This window comes from Pocillopora damicornis, chromosome 14 (genome assembly GCF_964200805.1).
Source record: "Pocillopora damicornis chromosome 14, jaPocDami1.2, whole genome shotgun sequence".
NCBI lineage: Eukaryota > Metazoa > Cnidaria > Anthozoa > Scleractinia > Pocilloporidae > Pocillopora > Pocillopora damicornis.
In genome coordinates, this window is record NC_142683.1 from 10,435,844 (window position 1) to 10,450,037 (window position 14,194).

General features: G+C 38.9%; 2 protein-coding genes and 1 pseudogene across 2 annotated transcripts; 1 reads left to right on the top strand and 2 right to left on the bottom strand.

The window, feature by feature from the left end:
- Window positions 1–863: 863 nt before the first annotated feature.
- Window positions 864–4,689, bottom strand: LOC113673314 (uncharacterized). Its single transcript, XM_089194681.1, has 4 exons — window positions 4,613–4,689; window positions 3,277–3,631; window positions 2,345–2,482; window positions 864–1,761 (listed from the first exon to the last, which is right to left on the bottom strand). The coding sequence occupies exons 1-4, from the start codon at window positions 4,682–4,684 to the stop codon at window positions 1,271–1,273; spliced, it is 1,056 nt and encodes a 351-aa protein (XP_089050807.1). The 5' UTR covers window positions 4,685–4,689; the 3' UTR covers window positions 864–1,270.
- Window positions 4,690–5,106: 417 nt separating this feature from the next.
- Window positions 5,107–14,003, top strand: LOC149034372 (uncharacterized; annotated as a pseudogene).
- Window positions 10,670–12,449, bottom strand: LOC113673307 (methyltransferase-like protein 27). The gene is given in 4 exon segments (XM_027189698.2): window positions 10,670–10,878; window positions 10,881–10,904; window positions 11,575–11,950; window positions 12,321–12,449. Coding segments are annotated over 4 exon segments (738 nt in total).
- Window positions 14,004–14,194: the final 191 nt, after the last annotated feature.

Genomic DNA, 14,194 nt, shown 5'->3' on the forward strand with positions numbered 1-14,194 from the left:
TTCGTCATCCTCTTGTAGCCGTAAGAGAACGTTTTGAACGAGCTTTGGTTGTTCGATACCTTCGCTGATGAGACATATGCCACAAACCTCTGACAATAAAATGCAATACGCAACACGGTCTACAATTTTTTTATTTGTCATTCGCGGTAAACCGTGAAAAAGCAAACCTGCAGAAAAAAAATTAGTTATCTGCATGTCTACGTCGGTCCTTTCAGGATTTAACTCGGCCGTCGAGGAATCGAGGCGGGTTGTAGCTAGTTCAAGACGGTGCTCAAGCCAGCATCCAGAAATAATACAGCATACAGAAAGAGGCGACACAAAAAGTATGCGTTCTTCCAGCGTGAACCGCAAAAGAGCTATTATAGTAAGGAAGAGCTCTGCAGAAGATAAGACTATATCAACTCGAGAGATATTAACTATGGCGCCCCTTGGAACAAGATGTTACTTGCTTCGGAATACACAAGTCAGCTTAGATCAGAGTTGTACTTTCTATAACGAACAGTTACTTGGGCTGTCGTTGAATATCTTTACCATCCCCAGTTCTCTCGATCTGAATTACAGAATGTAATGTGGTCAGATGATTTGTCACAGGATACTCACAATCTGCCAATAATTATATTCATGCTTTCACATGCAACGTTGATCTCAAGTTTAATCCTGTGATAATTGTAAACATATGCTGATACTCGCACATCATGCGCGCATGTCATACGCACAAAATAATTTTCGCACGTGACCGATCAAAGATTCAAAATTATATGAAGTGTTCTGAAGTGTGTTGGTTAATTCTGGTTCAGGGTTTTTTTTAAGGTTACCATCGCTCAACGGTTGTGATAGTGTTAGACGTTAGAATTCACACTGAGTTTCCTGATAGTTAACTATCTGGTTTGACTAGTTGTATGTTTATTAAAATGAACATTTCTATCTCCATTGAACTACAAATTGTTGAGAATCCTATTACACCAAACTGACGCAAGTCCTTTAACAATCGATCGATGTTCTAACTATTTAAGACTTACTATGATCGATAATCATATCTCTGGCGGATCGTGATCGTTTAAGCACGAATCCAGAGATAAATAGAGGGCTCAGGCATCCAATTTTACAGACATATTCGTCCTTACATTTTAACAGAGGTTTTACTATATGAACGATATGAACATATGATGAGGTTGTTATTTGCCATCAAAGTCCTTTGAGAAGCGTTTGATTTGATCTCAGTCATTCTTGTGAATGTCAGATAAGCCAAGAGTACCGTCTAGTTTGGTTTTTAAACATACCATGCGTACACATCAACACAGGTTTTGCCCTTGTTACCGTCATTTTCCGAGCAGTCTTTCCAATCCTGTCCATACCATATCCGCATCTCTTGACCGCGTGACACAGAGAATGGATTTGAAAGGTTGCGAAAAGTGAGCTGTGGTGAATTAAGGCTGGCGCCATCAAGACTGTAAAAGTGTTTTTTGATACCACATGGGTGAGAATTACCGGGCTTTAATCTTTCGATGTCCTTAACGGGAGGCAGAATGGCGTTATTGCTGTCATCTGTGACGATTGTCATTAACTTATCTTTATAATGAAACGAATTTGTGCAGCCCCAATAAGATGCGCCAGTTGAAGGATTGCAGTGCACCGACCCTGACTTGTGAATAAGCTTCATTGCCTTCACTCGTCCACTCTTTGTTATGTTGAAGGCACCATAGTCGTTATCTTTGGCTCCAAAGCAGACAGGCTTTTCGCCATTAATTTTTTGCCAGCCATCTAAAATGGGATATATGGAAGTAACTGCTCTGTTACTTTTATCAATTTTTGTATAATTGTTCAGTTTCACCAATCCGATTACAAGCAGCCTCAACTCAAACAGGTGATCTCTTCTTTTATGACTGGATTTCAAATGTATTTTGATTATTACCCTTTTTCTTGAGAACACTGCAGTGTCTAATTGACAATTGCAAGAGTTCGACTCGTCACGGAGGACTCAGACTTTGACATTGCATATCCTCGGAATATGCTGGGCCATTTGTCACATAGGAACGCAAAGAATGGCCCAGGGTCTTACCCAGTCCCCTGACCCACCCTCCTATGAGTCCTCCGCAAGGAAGTTGCTAAAGAGCAAAAGTAAAAGAGGAAGAACTTCGGATTCTAATGTCATGAGGGATTCAACGTTTTCCTTATCTCTCGCCCGTGACAGATCTTCAACTTCTTGCTTTATTCTTTCTTGCAATAACTAAATTTGAAAAGGAAGCTTATTGCTACCAATTGAGTAGAAGAGGACGTTTCTGGAAATTTTTACATGAATTTAAAAATCATGATCAAGAAGGCAGTGGGATCAAACTAATTTTACCTTCACAGTAGGCCTCGATGGCCCCACTATTCCCATCAGAGTATATCCAGTATTTCCTCTTAACCACCTCATTTCCTTCGCTCGCTGTGATCTCATAGCACGATTCTGCTGGAAGCTCTCTAATGGTTCCGAGAGGAACTGTGTCAAGAAAAAGACAAAATATGATTACTATCATAACCACGTATTCTGAACGTTGCCGCTTATGAATTAAGAGAACAGTTATGAGTATCAATTTCACATTCAGCGTTAAAAAAATCCACTTTGACTTTTTCCTACTACCCAGGCCGCTGAAATGCTGAAATTTGAATCTATATTCTTTGCTAAATGGACAACCTCTCCTTATTTATAAAGCCTGAAATGATAAGGGAAACAGAAATAATACTGAAGATACGAAACGATAACGACAAAGGTGAGAGTAACAAATACCTTGACGTTATCACTAACGATGACTGGGGCGCCGCTGGGATTTTTTAAAGGGGAGGATACACAGTTACTAATTTCCACATGACTTATGCTAAGTGGCTTATACCACTGACTCGTGGTCATGAGGCGAGAAGGACCAACAAATGGGGCATCTAGCATTAGGACCTAGACTCTTGGGATTTGCGCGTTTTCTCAAACCTGAATTATGAGATTTGCCTGCGATTAACGTCAAAACAAGCAAACAAACAACAAACTTTCCCACAAAGGTCAGTCACGGGCACCTTAGGACCTCCCTCCGTCCACTTACTTTAGGAGTCTTCTTCCCTCCCACCTTAAGATCCCTTCCTCTCCCCACACCCCACCTAGCTACACCCCTGTATATTATTATTACTAATAAAGAAGATTTAAAAAAGCCCACCGTTCTGAGACTCGCATATGAAATCGCATCAGTCATTGTAGAATGGAGGATCTCGTAAAGAATATTTAAAAAGTTTAATCTCAAAATGTACCTCTATGAGTGACGCGCCCTACGTAAAATCTCTTCCAGTCGGGCACAAAGTCTTCAGGTCTTGCTTCCTTGGTGCGCTTGTTCAATTCGCAAAGGTTTTGGCCGCGGACGTAGTTGTAGCTTTGACAAATGAGTTCTTCTAAGCACTTGAAGTAGCAGTCCTCAGGGAGTCCTACCCGATATGTTTTAATCGTGTGACCTCTCAGGAACATTCCACCAATGGAGTATTCCGCCAAATGACATTGGCCAATAGCGTCAAGTATACCAATCCGGGATGTGAGAAACATAACTGTCAGCCAGAACTTTGAATTCATTTTTGACTGTATGGGGATCTTTAATGCCGTCAAAAGAAAGAACTACCCGGTAAAAAAATGGAAATTATTGTATTATCAATATAAATTTGTTATCACACGTTTATTACCACACAAATTACCGAGATATTGTGTTAAAGAGGAAATTTCCACACAAGCGCGACAGCCCGGTAACCGCAACGAAAATTAAAAACTTCCTCCATATTCGCTGTATCAGGGCTGAAATTTTCCTCAAAAATAGCCTAAGGCTTAGCCACGTCGAATTTAACATCAATTTTTTTTTCGCCGAATTATTTTGACTCGCCTGACGGACCTCGGACCTCTAACTATTATAAGCCTGCGTAATTTTTAGGGCGACAACATCAAATTAAAGTAGGTGTCGAAATTTTAATTAAAATGGATTCATGGAAGAAGCAAGGCAAATATCAAACCTCAGATGCGATTTAAAAAATTTGTTGATGTGAAGAGGAGCTTTCCAAACTGATTTTGATACGATTATTGGTTCACCAAAATAAAGCTTAAGATTTAACCAAATTCATCCCAAAAACCCTTCAACGCAAGTGGTTTGCACGGTTATGGCTAAAGCAAGGTTAATTGTTTTTCAAGACAAAGCTGAGTGGATGGTATCCAATGCTGGAGAATGGCGCAGATAAAAGGGGTAACATGACTGCAGCCTGAATTTTTTTCGTTTCACCTTACATTTGCTGCAACTGAAATAAACCCATCGAAATCTTTGCTGTTATAAATAAAGTTGTTCAAATCCGAAAACAGTTTCCGGTACGTAACTTACGGCCGAACTTTGATAAAGCTAGTAGTCTGATAGATTTCTCTTAGTTCTAGATGATACTTATCTAATCAGGAGAATTTTGAAAAATTCTTTGAAGACATATTTTTTCCATCACGTTACGGATAGTTAGGTCAGTTACTTTAGCATGTGGTGTCTTATAATGGAACGCTTCTTGTGAGCAAGACAGACAGCTACTAGAGTGGAAAATGGAAAATAAAAAAAATAAAAAAAATGCTTACCGTCCTCGTTAACAGCAGAAAGCGAAACAATACAGTCCTGTTTTTACTTTCCTTTGCAACTTCGCAATACATAATTGACGAATATCACGTACCAGTGTAAATCTTACAAAAATAGATTGTCAAGGCAACATAATATTGACAAATTTTCATTTTTATAAATGATTTATTTTATTTATTTTTAAGAGGCACTGGAAGGAACAGTCTCTGACGAGCAGCAGGTGTTTCCTTAACAGGGTGATTTAGTATTATCAACTGAATTCGCTCTGACGAAGGGTTAACGCTCGAAACGTCAGCTTTGAACTCTTTACGGTGGCCAATTTACGTTATCAACTCAGTTGATACTACTAAATTACTCTGCTAAACTCTCCCACCGAAGCCGCACCACGGCTTCTTTAAAAACTTACTCGCTTTGATCACTTATCATATTGGCCATTTTCAGGGAAAATTTTAATTAGCGGCAATCTTTTAATTTCTGTCCATTGTTTATTTTGAATATGAGAGTTCATATACAAACGGCTGAGAAGAAAAATACTGATCGCGTTTCATACACTCACATATTTTACCCTCACAACCACGCAGTTAACTCTATCGTTCTTGAAAACTTTAAATTACTTCAAAACGATTCTGAGACTGGTACTATCTTTTCGCTACCTCCTCTAATTTCACTCAAACGTGACAAAAACATAGGCAACTTTTTGGTCACAGATTCATTTCAAACTAATGACTAACCCAGAACTTTGAAATGCGCTCGCTCACGATGCGAAGCTTGTCCTTTCATTCATAACGTACAGAAAATATAGGGAACTTAAAGATCCATTAAAATTACCGATCAATTCGCGTGCACCCTTGCCAATGTCATCTACTGCATAAGTTGCACTTATTGCAAAACGTTATACATTGGCGGAACAAGAAGACGATTAGGTGACCGATTCCGAGAACACCTTCACGACGTAGAAAGAAATGACAAGGACGCACCCAAACCGGTTGCTAGACACTTTAATCTCCCTAATCATTCTAAGCAGCATATGGCAGTTTACGACCTTTCCTTACATCTAGGCATTTCGGAAAGCCGCAAAACTTTAGCCGGATCAAAAATTCATCTTTCATATCGGCACTCTTAATCCGCATGGTATCAACCGAGCACTTGTCACTCAACTAATTTTTTCTTGTTTTCTCATCGCCATATTCCCACCGATAGCATGGCTCCATTTTCTGCATATAAACCAACACACAACCCACAATTCCTCTAATCGCTCTGACGAAAGGGCTAACGCTCAAAACGTCAGCTTTTAAATTCTTTACGGTGGCCAATTTATGTTATCAACTCAATTGATAATATTAAATTCATCCACGAATTCTAGTGGATTTTAGCCGCCAGGTTTCAAACCTGTCAAGCTTTTATATTTCCCATTCCATCACAATTGAGATGGAACTTTTGTAGCTCCAAATGAAAAGTAATAGTACTTAATGATACTCGTTTAGTAAAAAAATGAGGCTAACTCTTTCAAGCAACGGTATTAGTTTTTTAGATAACGATGCATGCTTCATTCCCAAGTGCTTCTACTTCTACTTTATTATTATAGATAAAGCGAGTCACATCAATATAAATACAACAAAGTAATAAATAAATAAATACTAAATAAACACTAATAATAAACATATATATGTGATCAGAGAAATTTTTTAAAACCACTTCCCAGTTTCGATAAGATGGTCGCACAGTGCGGCCTTAAATTTTAAATTATCATCTATATTTACAATGTCCACTGGAAGTCTTTTCCATCGGTTGACTGACTACGGAAAAAAGCTGTATGCATATTGATTGCAATTTGAATGTGATCCTATGAAGGTTTTGGAGTTACCACTCCTTGAAGTGCGAGGTAAAGGAGTAAGAAACGAATCTCTTTCGATATCAACAGTGCAATAAACAATCCGATGAAACATCAATAATCGAGAGAGAATTCGTCTTCCTTCAAGAGATGGTCACTCCAATTTATTTAGCATATCTGTTACTACTCCTGGTTCCTAGGAATAATTACTGAACCAAAGCCTAGCAGCTGAACGTTGGATCATATCATATCGATGTATGTCTTCTTGTGAATATGGATACCAGGCACAATTTGCATATTTAATCTTAGGCCTAACTAAACTATTACAAAACTTGGATTTGCAGTCTACAGAGACATTTCTAAAGTTCCTCCTAATGATACCAAGAGTTTGTTTGGCACTTGATGTCATATGTGCAATATGCTCTGACCATTTAGGGTCTTCAGAAAGTATCACACTTAAGTAGGAATGGTGGTGGACTTTAGTTAGAACATGATTATCAAGAACATGTGCTGTACCTAAATTAGATTTGTTAGAGGAGAAGCAGTTGGTATGGCATTTATCAACATTGAATGACATTTGCCAATCTTTTTCCCATTTAGTTAAGGCATCTAAATCTTTCTGTCTGTTTTGGCATTCAACTGGACTATTTATACTATGATATAGGGAAAAGTCATCTGCAAACAATCTCATTGTTGATGAAATACGTAAGGAAAAGTCATTGATGTAAATCAGAAACAGTAATGGCCCTAAACCGTGCCTTGAGAGACTCCTGATGTCACAAAACACTGATTTGATAAAACGCCCTCCAAGGTTATCCTCTGTGTTCTCTTAGTAAGAAACATTTGGATCCAGGACGCCCTGAATTTCATGATGACTTAGCTTATAGAGCAGCCTCTGATGAGGTACTCTATCAAAAGCTTTAGAGAAATCAAATATAAAGGCATCAACCTGTTCCTTGGAGTTCCTTGCACTAACTAGGTCATGTATTGCCTTTATAAGTTGGGTTTCACAATTCCTCTGCTTGTGGAAACCATGTTGAAAATTACTAAGCACATCAAGATCTTCCAGGTGCTTTCAATTTCTCACAGGCAGTAGAGTATTGACTGTTTATTGCAATAGTATTGCTTCCCCAGCACATGTCTCCTCCAAGGTTAAAATCACCATCAAGAAGCATTAAAGAGTTCCCTGACTTCTTCTGTAATTTGGAGAAGGAGGAGTTAAGTCCATTTAATGCCTCAAGTGAGCTATTAGGATTACAAAAGGCAATAACGTATACATGTTTCTTATTCGCGAGTAATATCTTAGCCCAGATTAGCTCACTATAAGAGGAAAGGTCGCCAAGTTCTTGACATGTCAGATCTTTGACTGCAACTAAAACCCCTCCATACCCATCTGGTCTATCCTTTTGGAGTTGTTGGAATGTGAGAATTAAGCCAGGTCTCTGTTCCCATAATAACATCTGGGTTTTCATTTTCCAAAAAAGCCTGAAGTTTACTGTGTTTGTTCCTAATGCTCTGAAAATTGATGTCATAAATACGCAAATTTTGGTGATGTTGAGGTCTCTTGACAGTATGAGAAGTGGTTGCAAGCCTACTCATGGGCGTAGATTGCTTTATCGGTGAAGTCAGGTTTGATAGCATTCCAAAGGAATTTGATGCCTCTAATGAAGAAATAGGTGTATCCAACAATGCAATGCACTCCGCGTTGATTAGATTTGATTGGTTTAAAACACAAGCCACATGGTTATTTCCGATTGAGTCCTGGGTGAGTGCTAACGTCACCACAAAGTAAAAAAGAAGGCTACATAGGTACCCATATTTTGAGTTGGGAGAATTTAAGATGGCCTCTCTACTAATTCTACTTAGCCTGCAAAATGTTCTATTAAACCCTAAAGCCAAGAGCTGACTTTTCCAGGAGTTCATCGTCGTAGATAAATGTGCCAGTTAAATAAACCAATTCACTGTTAATGTAAAGAGCCAAAATTAAGAGAAATAGCGGAGCTTGGAATGAACCAGCCATCCTGCCTGACAGACACGTGACTGGTGCTTTTATGTTTTGTTTACGCTGGTAATGATTAATTGGCAAGAGGAATTCTTATCGTCCAACTCTGTCTGCAATCACACTCGTGATAAGCAAACCGGACTCCCACCTCGTGGTCGTCTGTCCCACAAGATTCCTTGAGAGCCATCTGCCAACAAAAGAATTGAACAACGCGCCAAAAAGAAAAAAAATCGCTCAAGCCACTCTGCTGTCGTGTCAGCTATTGCAATATGCTGGATGCCATTCAATGTAAGGTGAGGTGGAAAAAAATTTTCGGAGACTCATTGACCCTTTTAAAAGAGGCTTCAAGGGAAAAATACTGTTACTAGGTCTGTAAAGCTTCACCTCCCATCATCCTTTGCTCTCCAGTCAATTTTGCAGAGAATCGTGTTCGTCTCTGTCAACTGATTACTGATTGACGACCTAATCAATTTATACTTTATTCTACATTCCAAAATTCCAGTTTATACATCATTCTGTTCTTTGCTTTCAGAATGGAATATCCATTTAACTTTACAACGACAGGTAAGAATTTAACCTCCTGATAAGCCTCCAAGCCAACAGGACTACTTTATCTTAGGTTGTAGGAACCATCACATATTCCTCAAATGTTATTGGTGCATTCCATACCCTCAACTGTTCTCTTACCTCCCATCAATTTTAAACTATGGTAGTGAGCTTAAGCTTTTAAGAGCACTTGTCTGTAAAAATCAGACAAATTCTAAATTTCGCGGCAAGGGTGAAAAATTCGATTTATTTCTTATTTTAATATTAGATAGGCTAGACTATAACAAAAATCACTGGATACTTTTTTTGGCAAAATATCTTTTTATTTCAGAGAAAAATACAAATGACAAAATAACGTTAAAATCGTCATTTTTAGCTACAAATTATTGCACAAGTTCGAGGGCTTCGCATTCAAAAACGAATCACAATCTCATCTTTTTAACACTTAAATCTTCTTTTTCAACCTCATAAGACCTCACAAAACGATTTTTGTAAACACAATGGGTACACATTTCCAAATGCTCTAACCTCATTTGCCGTAGAAGAAAGATCTAAAGACCATTTTACTGTGGTTATCTCGTCGCTCATCGTATTTCTAACGTCCGATGAAACTGTCTGTCAATCTACGAACTGTCACCAACCTTCGTTGTAAAACGTTTGACATCTTTCTGTACTGTGGCATCTTATCCAGCGGTTCAGTTGACTGAGTGTTGTTCGGTTTGTGGTGCAGTAGATCTGATCGATGCTTTTAAAATTGGCTCTACACATACGTTGCAGTCAACGCAGTTTTGTACACGGAGAGTCGCCACGCAATCCAAATCATACAATGGAAAGTTATTTTTTTGGGGGTAGGGTAAGGGAAAAGTAAAAAGACGTCACTCTGCTGCTGAGCTTTTTTGTTGTTGTGAAGATCGAAATCTCTTACATTTAAGTCACGGAGATCGGGCCTTTGGCTGATACTCATTGAAAAGCTAAATACCTGCTAAAAATAATAAGCCTTAGTAAACAAAACCTGGTATACCAACTGAGCTAACAAGCCAACTGTGAGCTGGTCATTATGTACTCCATCGTTGTCTTCATAATTCGATTGCTATAGAGAGTGAGCTCTTATAGAATATTTCCCATGTTTCAGTTCTGTACGGATTTCCGCTGATGAGTTATTAGCCAAAATGTCTGACGTAATTTATAGCGCTCAGCATCATGGGAGCGCCAAGTTGACGTCCATGCAAGAGGCAACAACATGGCGGCTATCATGCAAAGTAATGCAAACAGTTGCCGTCTTGTTTAGTTTCTAAAGTGACTAGTTACGGATTTTTAAATCGCTAACATTTATCTCAACACATTTTTTCTTATGCTCAGGGAATAAAATTTCACGCGATAGCTCATATTTTACAGCTTTCCGGTGTCGAGTGAAGAAAAACCGAAATTAGAAATGGCTCTGTTTTCAAAATAGAGAACTCTTCGATGCCGAAAAACGCACGAGTATTAAACATATCAGGAAACGAAAGGCAAACCTTAAAAGAATATTTGAAATGGCCGCGGGCTCGCCGCCCACCGGCACGTGCAAAAACTTAAGTACAACGTCAGGACAATGTCGTTAAAGCAATTTGATTTATTTCATATACTTGCTTTTTTAACATTAAAACTCCATAAGAGCATTATAACTGATGTTTAAGTCAGTCAGAAGAGTGCTATCCAGTATGGCTTAGATGAGTTTAACTGGCATGGTACGTGTTTCTTGCTTTTCAAAACTTTGTAAACGAACCCCCAGCATTCACTTGGCATGTCCTCGGCTGCATAGAAAGGTGAAGACTCTTTGGACATGCATATCCATTTCCCAGCTTTTTCCAGCTCTGTCATCATTTCTTGATAGTGTTCTAAACTTCTTTCATAATGTTGAAACAGAGGACGCCATCTGCAAAGAAGTTCGGAATTTAGTGCGCATCTTGTAAGGTTTTATCATAGGAAATTTCCATTATTTTTTTTCCTATTTGTCCATGTATTTATTAGATTTAACTCAAAGAGTTGGTTAACCTATAACCTGTAGCATCATCCAAAGAGAAGTTAAAGAGACCAGTGAAAAAAAATCTTTAAGCAAATTTGCAGAGAGAAGATTTGACCCTAGAAGAAGATTTACGGGTCAGATGCCAGATGTTAAGGGTGTTACTTCATCGCCTGATCTATCTCACGGTTCGAGTTTTCAAAAAACAAAAACAAGCAAGCAAAAAACTAGCGAGAAGATTGTGCATGTATTTCCATTTTTACAATCCTGTTAGGTCCTTAATCTAAAATCATACTTTTCTCCATTTTTGTTAGAAAAGAAATTATTTCCTTAAAGCTTTATCAAAATATGATGTTTAAAGGCTAGTGTCCGTTTTTGTTGTAGTTGGTTTTTTTTTTTTTTAATATGGCGCATAAAATATTCAAAACATTGTGAGCAAATTTCTTCAACCACAGATGATTTGGAACCGCGACCAAATGATTCTTTAGTGTTAAGTCCAACAATTAGTCACAGAACAGACTCCCCGCGGACATGGGAAGGTCAAATACATCTGTGCCTCGGTAAACTCCTAAGACATGCCTACCAGTTTGAACCATTCTTATCATCTCCACGAAAGCAGATGAACCGATACGCCCTGTAATGAGCGCCCCACCACAAATCAAAGCATCAAATTGCCCTGATTTAATCTGAGGTATCGACTGCCCGTTCAAAGACGTGCAGATGAATTCAGTATAGACCTCTTTCTTCTTTGCTTCCCTTAACATCTCAGCTGAGATGTCCAGAGCACATAGATTGGTGTATCCGAGTTTCTTGAGCTCAACTTCAATCAGACCTGTACCAGCTCCAGCGTCAATGATTTTGATCTGATCCACTGGTTTGTCCTGGTAAACTTCTTTAAGGGCATTATGCAAAGATTCGGCCAGTGGCTTGAAATATGAAGTGCGCGCCGCCGAATGTTCCTATATGATGAGAAAATCCAAGCCAGTTATAAAGATAAGATGTCCGATAAATACGACACAAGTCTGGTGTCGCCTTGAGCCCCTTTTCTTCGAGAGCTCCTGTAACTTTACGGACCCGAAAAGCTGATCTGTTTTCAATCAAAATCGAGATTTTGCTTTAAAAAGTTTGAACTTAACAATGAAAATATTGGGGAACAAAGTAAACTAAATTAGTTTTGAACTAAGACTGCACAATCATTCCCTCCGGTAGTACCGGAACATTCACGAAACGCAACCGTGAATAATGGATTAGGTGTCCGGTGGGTCAAACGGCAATGTGCCGCATCGTCCCTTAGACCCGCATTTTTATTGCTTTACTATTTTAGAGTACCTCGTCATATGTTGCTGACCGTGCAGCATAGATACGTTTGATTTCATCTTCGGTTGTTTCTTTGGTTACTTTTGCTGCTATTTCTCCAAAATACTTCATTAAACTTGCTTTCAACTGCTTCTCATCCATTCTATATAGAGGAACAAAATGCAAAATGTCATAACACTTGTCTGATGAAAGCTTCTATTATACGAAGTGCGGTGCTTTGCAATGATTTTCAGCCTTGAGAAAAGCCTTAACAGCAAACGTGTAAAATTACGGTATTTTTTTTACATGTGCTTGTTATCACCAATCAGCTGCTGACAAGTCACTCTCCTTTGGCATCACTATTTTGTAAGGTCGATGATTGATTGGCAAGGCATTTACCATTCTCAGTGCAAGGTCGTTTACTGAAATTTCATGTCCGTAAAGGCCTATGGAGCAAAGTATTTGTTTGAGCGTAAAATAATTATCTAAATAAAAAAAGAAATAGACTTTTGTCCAATCATTAGCTTGATAAGCAATTACTTTTGTGGTATTCAGAATATTCAAGGTCGAGGTACAGGTTATCAGCCGAAGACAATTCTTCATAGGCTTTTTAGTTAATACCATGGCCCCAAATCTGAACTCCATTGTCGCTACATTGACGACTGCATCGGCGCTTCCTCCTCTACCAGAGAGGAGCTCACTCAATTTATAATCTCCGTCGATTCCTTTCACACGGCTCTGCAATATACCTGGGAAATTTCCGGCATTTGAAGGCAACGGTCCATACACTAGTGTTTTAGTGCAAACCTACAGACTCCCACAATTACTTGTTTTATTCATCTTCCCATCCATCCTCGCATCCATACCTTTTTCACAGTTTCTCAGCCTTCGTCGTTTATGTAGTGACGACTCTGACTTTTCCGAAAAATCAGGGGCAATGTGCTATTTTTTCGATAAACATGACTATCCTGTTTCTCTCACAACCACGCAGTTAAATCTATTATTCTTGAAAACTTTCAATTGCTTCAAAACGATGCAGAGACTGGTACTATCTTTTCGCAACCTTCACTAATTTCATTCAAACGCGACAAAAACAGGCTACTTTTTGGTCAGAAGTTCATTTCAAACCAATGACCAAACTGGAACTTTCAAATGCGCTCGCTCACGATGCAAAACTTGTCCTTTCATTCGTAACGTAGAGAAAATGTCGGAACCCAAGAGATCAGTTAAGATCACTGATCACTTTTCGTGTACCTTCGCCAATGTCATTTACTGCATAACTTGCACTTATTACCAAAGTTACACATTGGGGAAACAGGAAGACGACTAGGTGACCGATTCCGAGAACACCTTCGCGACCTAAAAAGAAATGTCAAGAGCATCCAAACCAGTCGTCTGACACTTTAATCTCCCTAATCATTCTAAGCAGCATTCCCTACATCTAGGCAGTTTGGAAACCCGCAAAACTGCAGAACAAAAATTTATCTCTCAAATCAGCACTCTTAATTTCCACAGTATCAACGGGCGCTTTTCATTCAACCAATTTATTCTTGGACATGGTTTGATTTTACTCTGGTTTAAAGATTTAATGAATGCAACCGAGAAGTTGCAATTCGTAGACCCAACGTTTTTACACTCGTGTCTAGTGCCTTCATCAGGGGTGATCTTATGGCTGCAATAAGAGGTCCTTTTCCAAGCCTACTAATTAGCTGCCCTTTTTTCTGACGAGGTTTAAATAGGCGTCAGGTAATAAGCCGTCATCACCACGATTTAAAGGAGCGGGGGCGGAGTTGACATGCTAGGCTTCCAAACAAAGGTGCTGGTGGTAACGTCGATGAGTGGTGATTATTTTAGACTTATCCCACCCGATTGTATGGTTAGTGAGGCATGTGTGTTCCGTCAATGCT

Coding starts and splice junctions, on each gene's coding strand:
- LOC113673314 (XM_089194681.1), bottom strand. CDS start 4,684: ATGTATTGCGAAGTTGCAAAGGAAAGTAAAAACAGGACTGTATTGTTT. Junction 3,632..4,612: donor TTCTGCTGTTAACGAGGACG/GTAAGCATTTTT, acceptor TTTACCGGGTAG/TTCTTTCTTTTGACGGCATT. Junction 1,762..2,344: donor CATCGAGGCCTACTGTGAAG/GTAAAATTAGTT, acceptor ATCCCATTTTAG/ATGGCTGGCAAAAAATTAAT.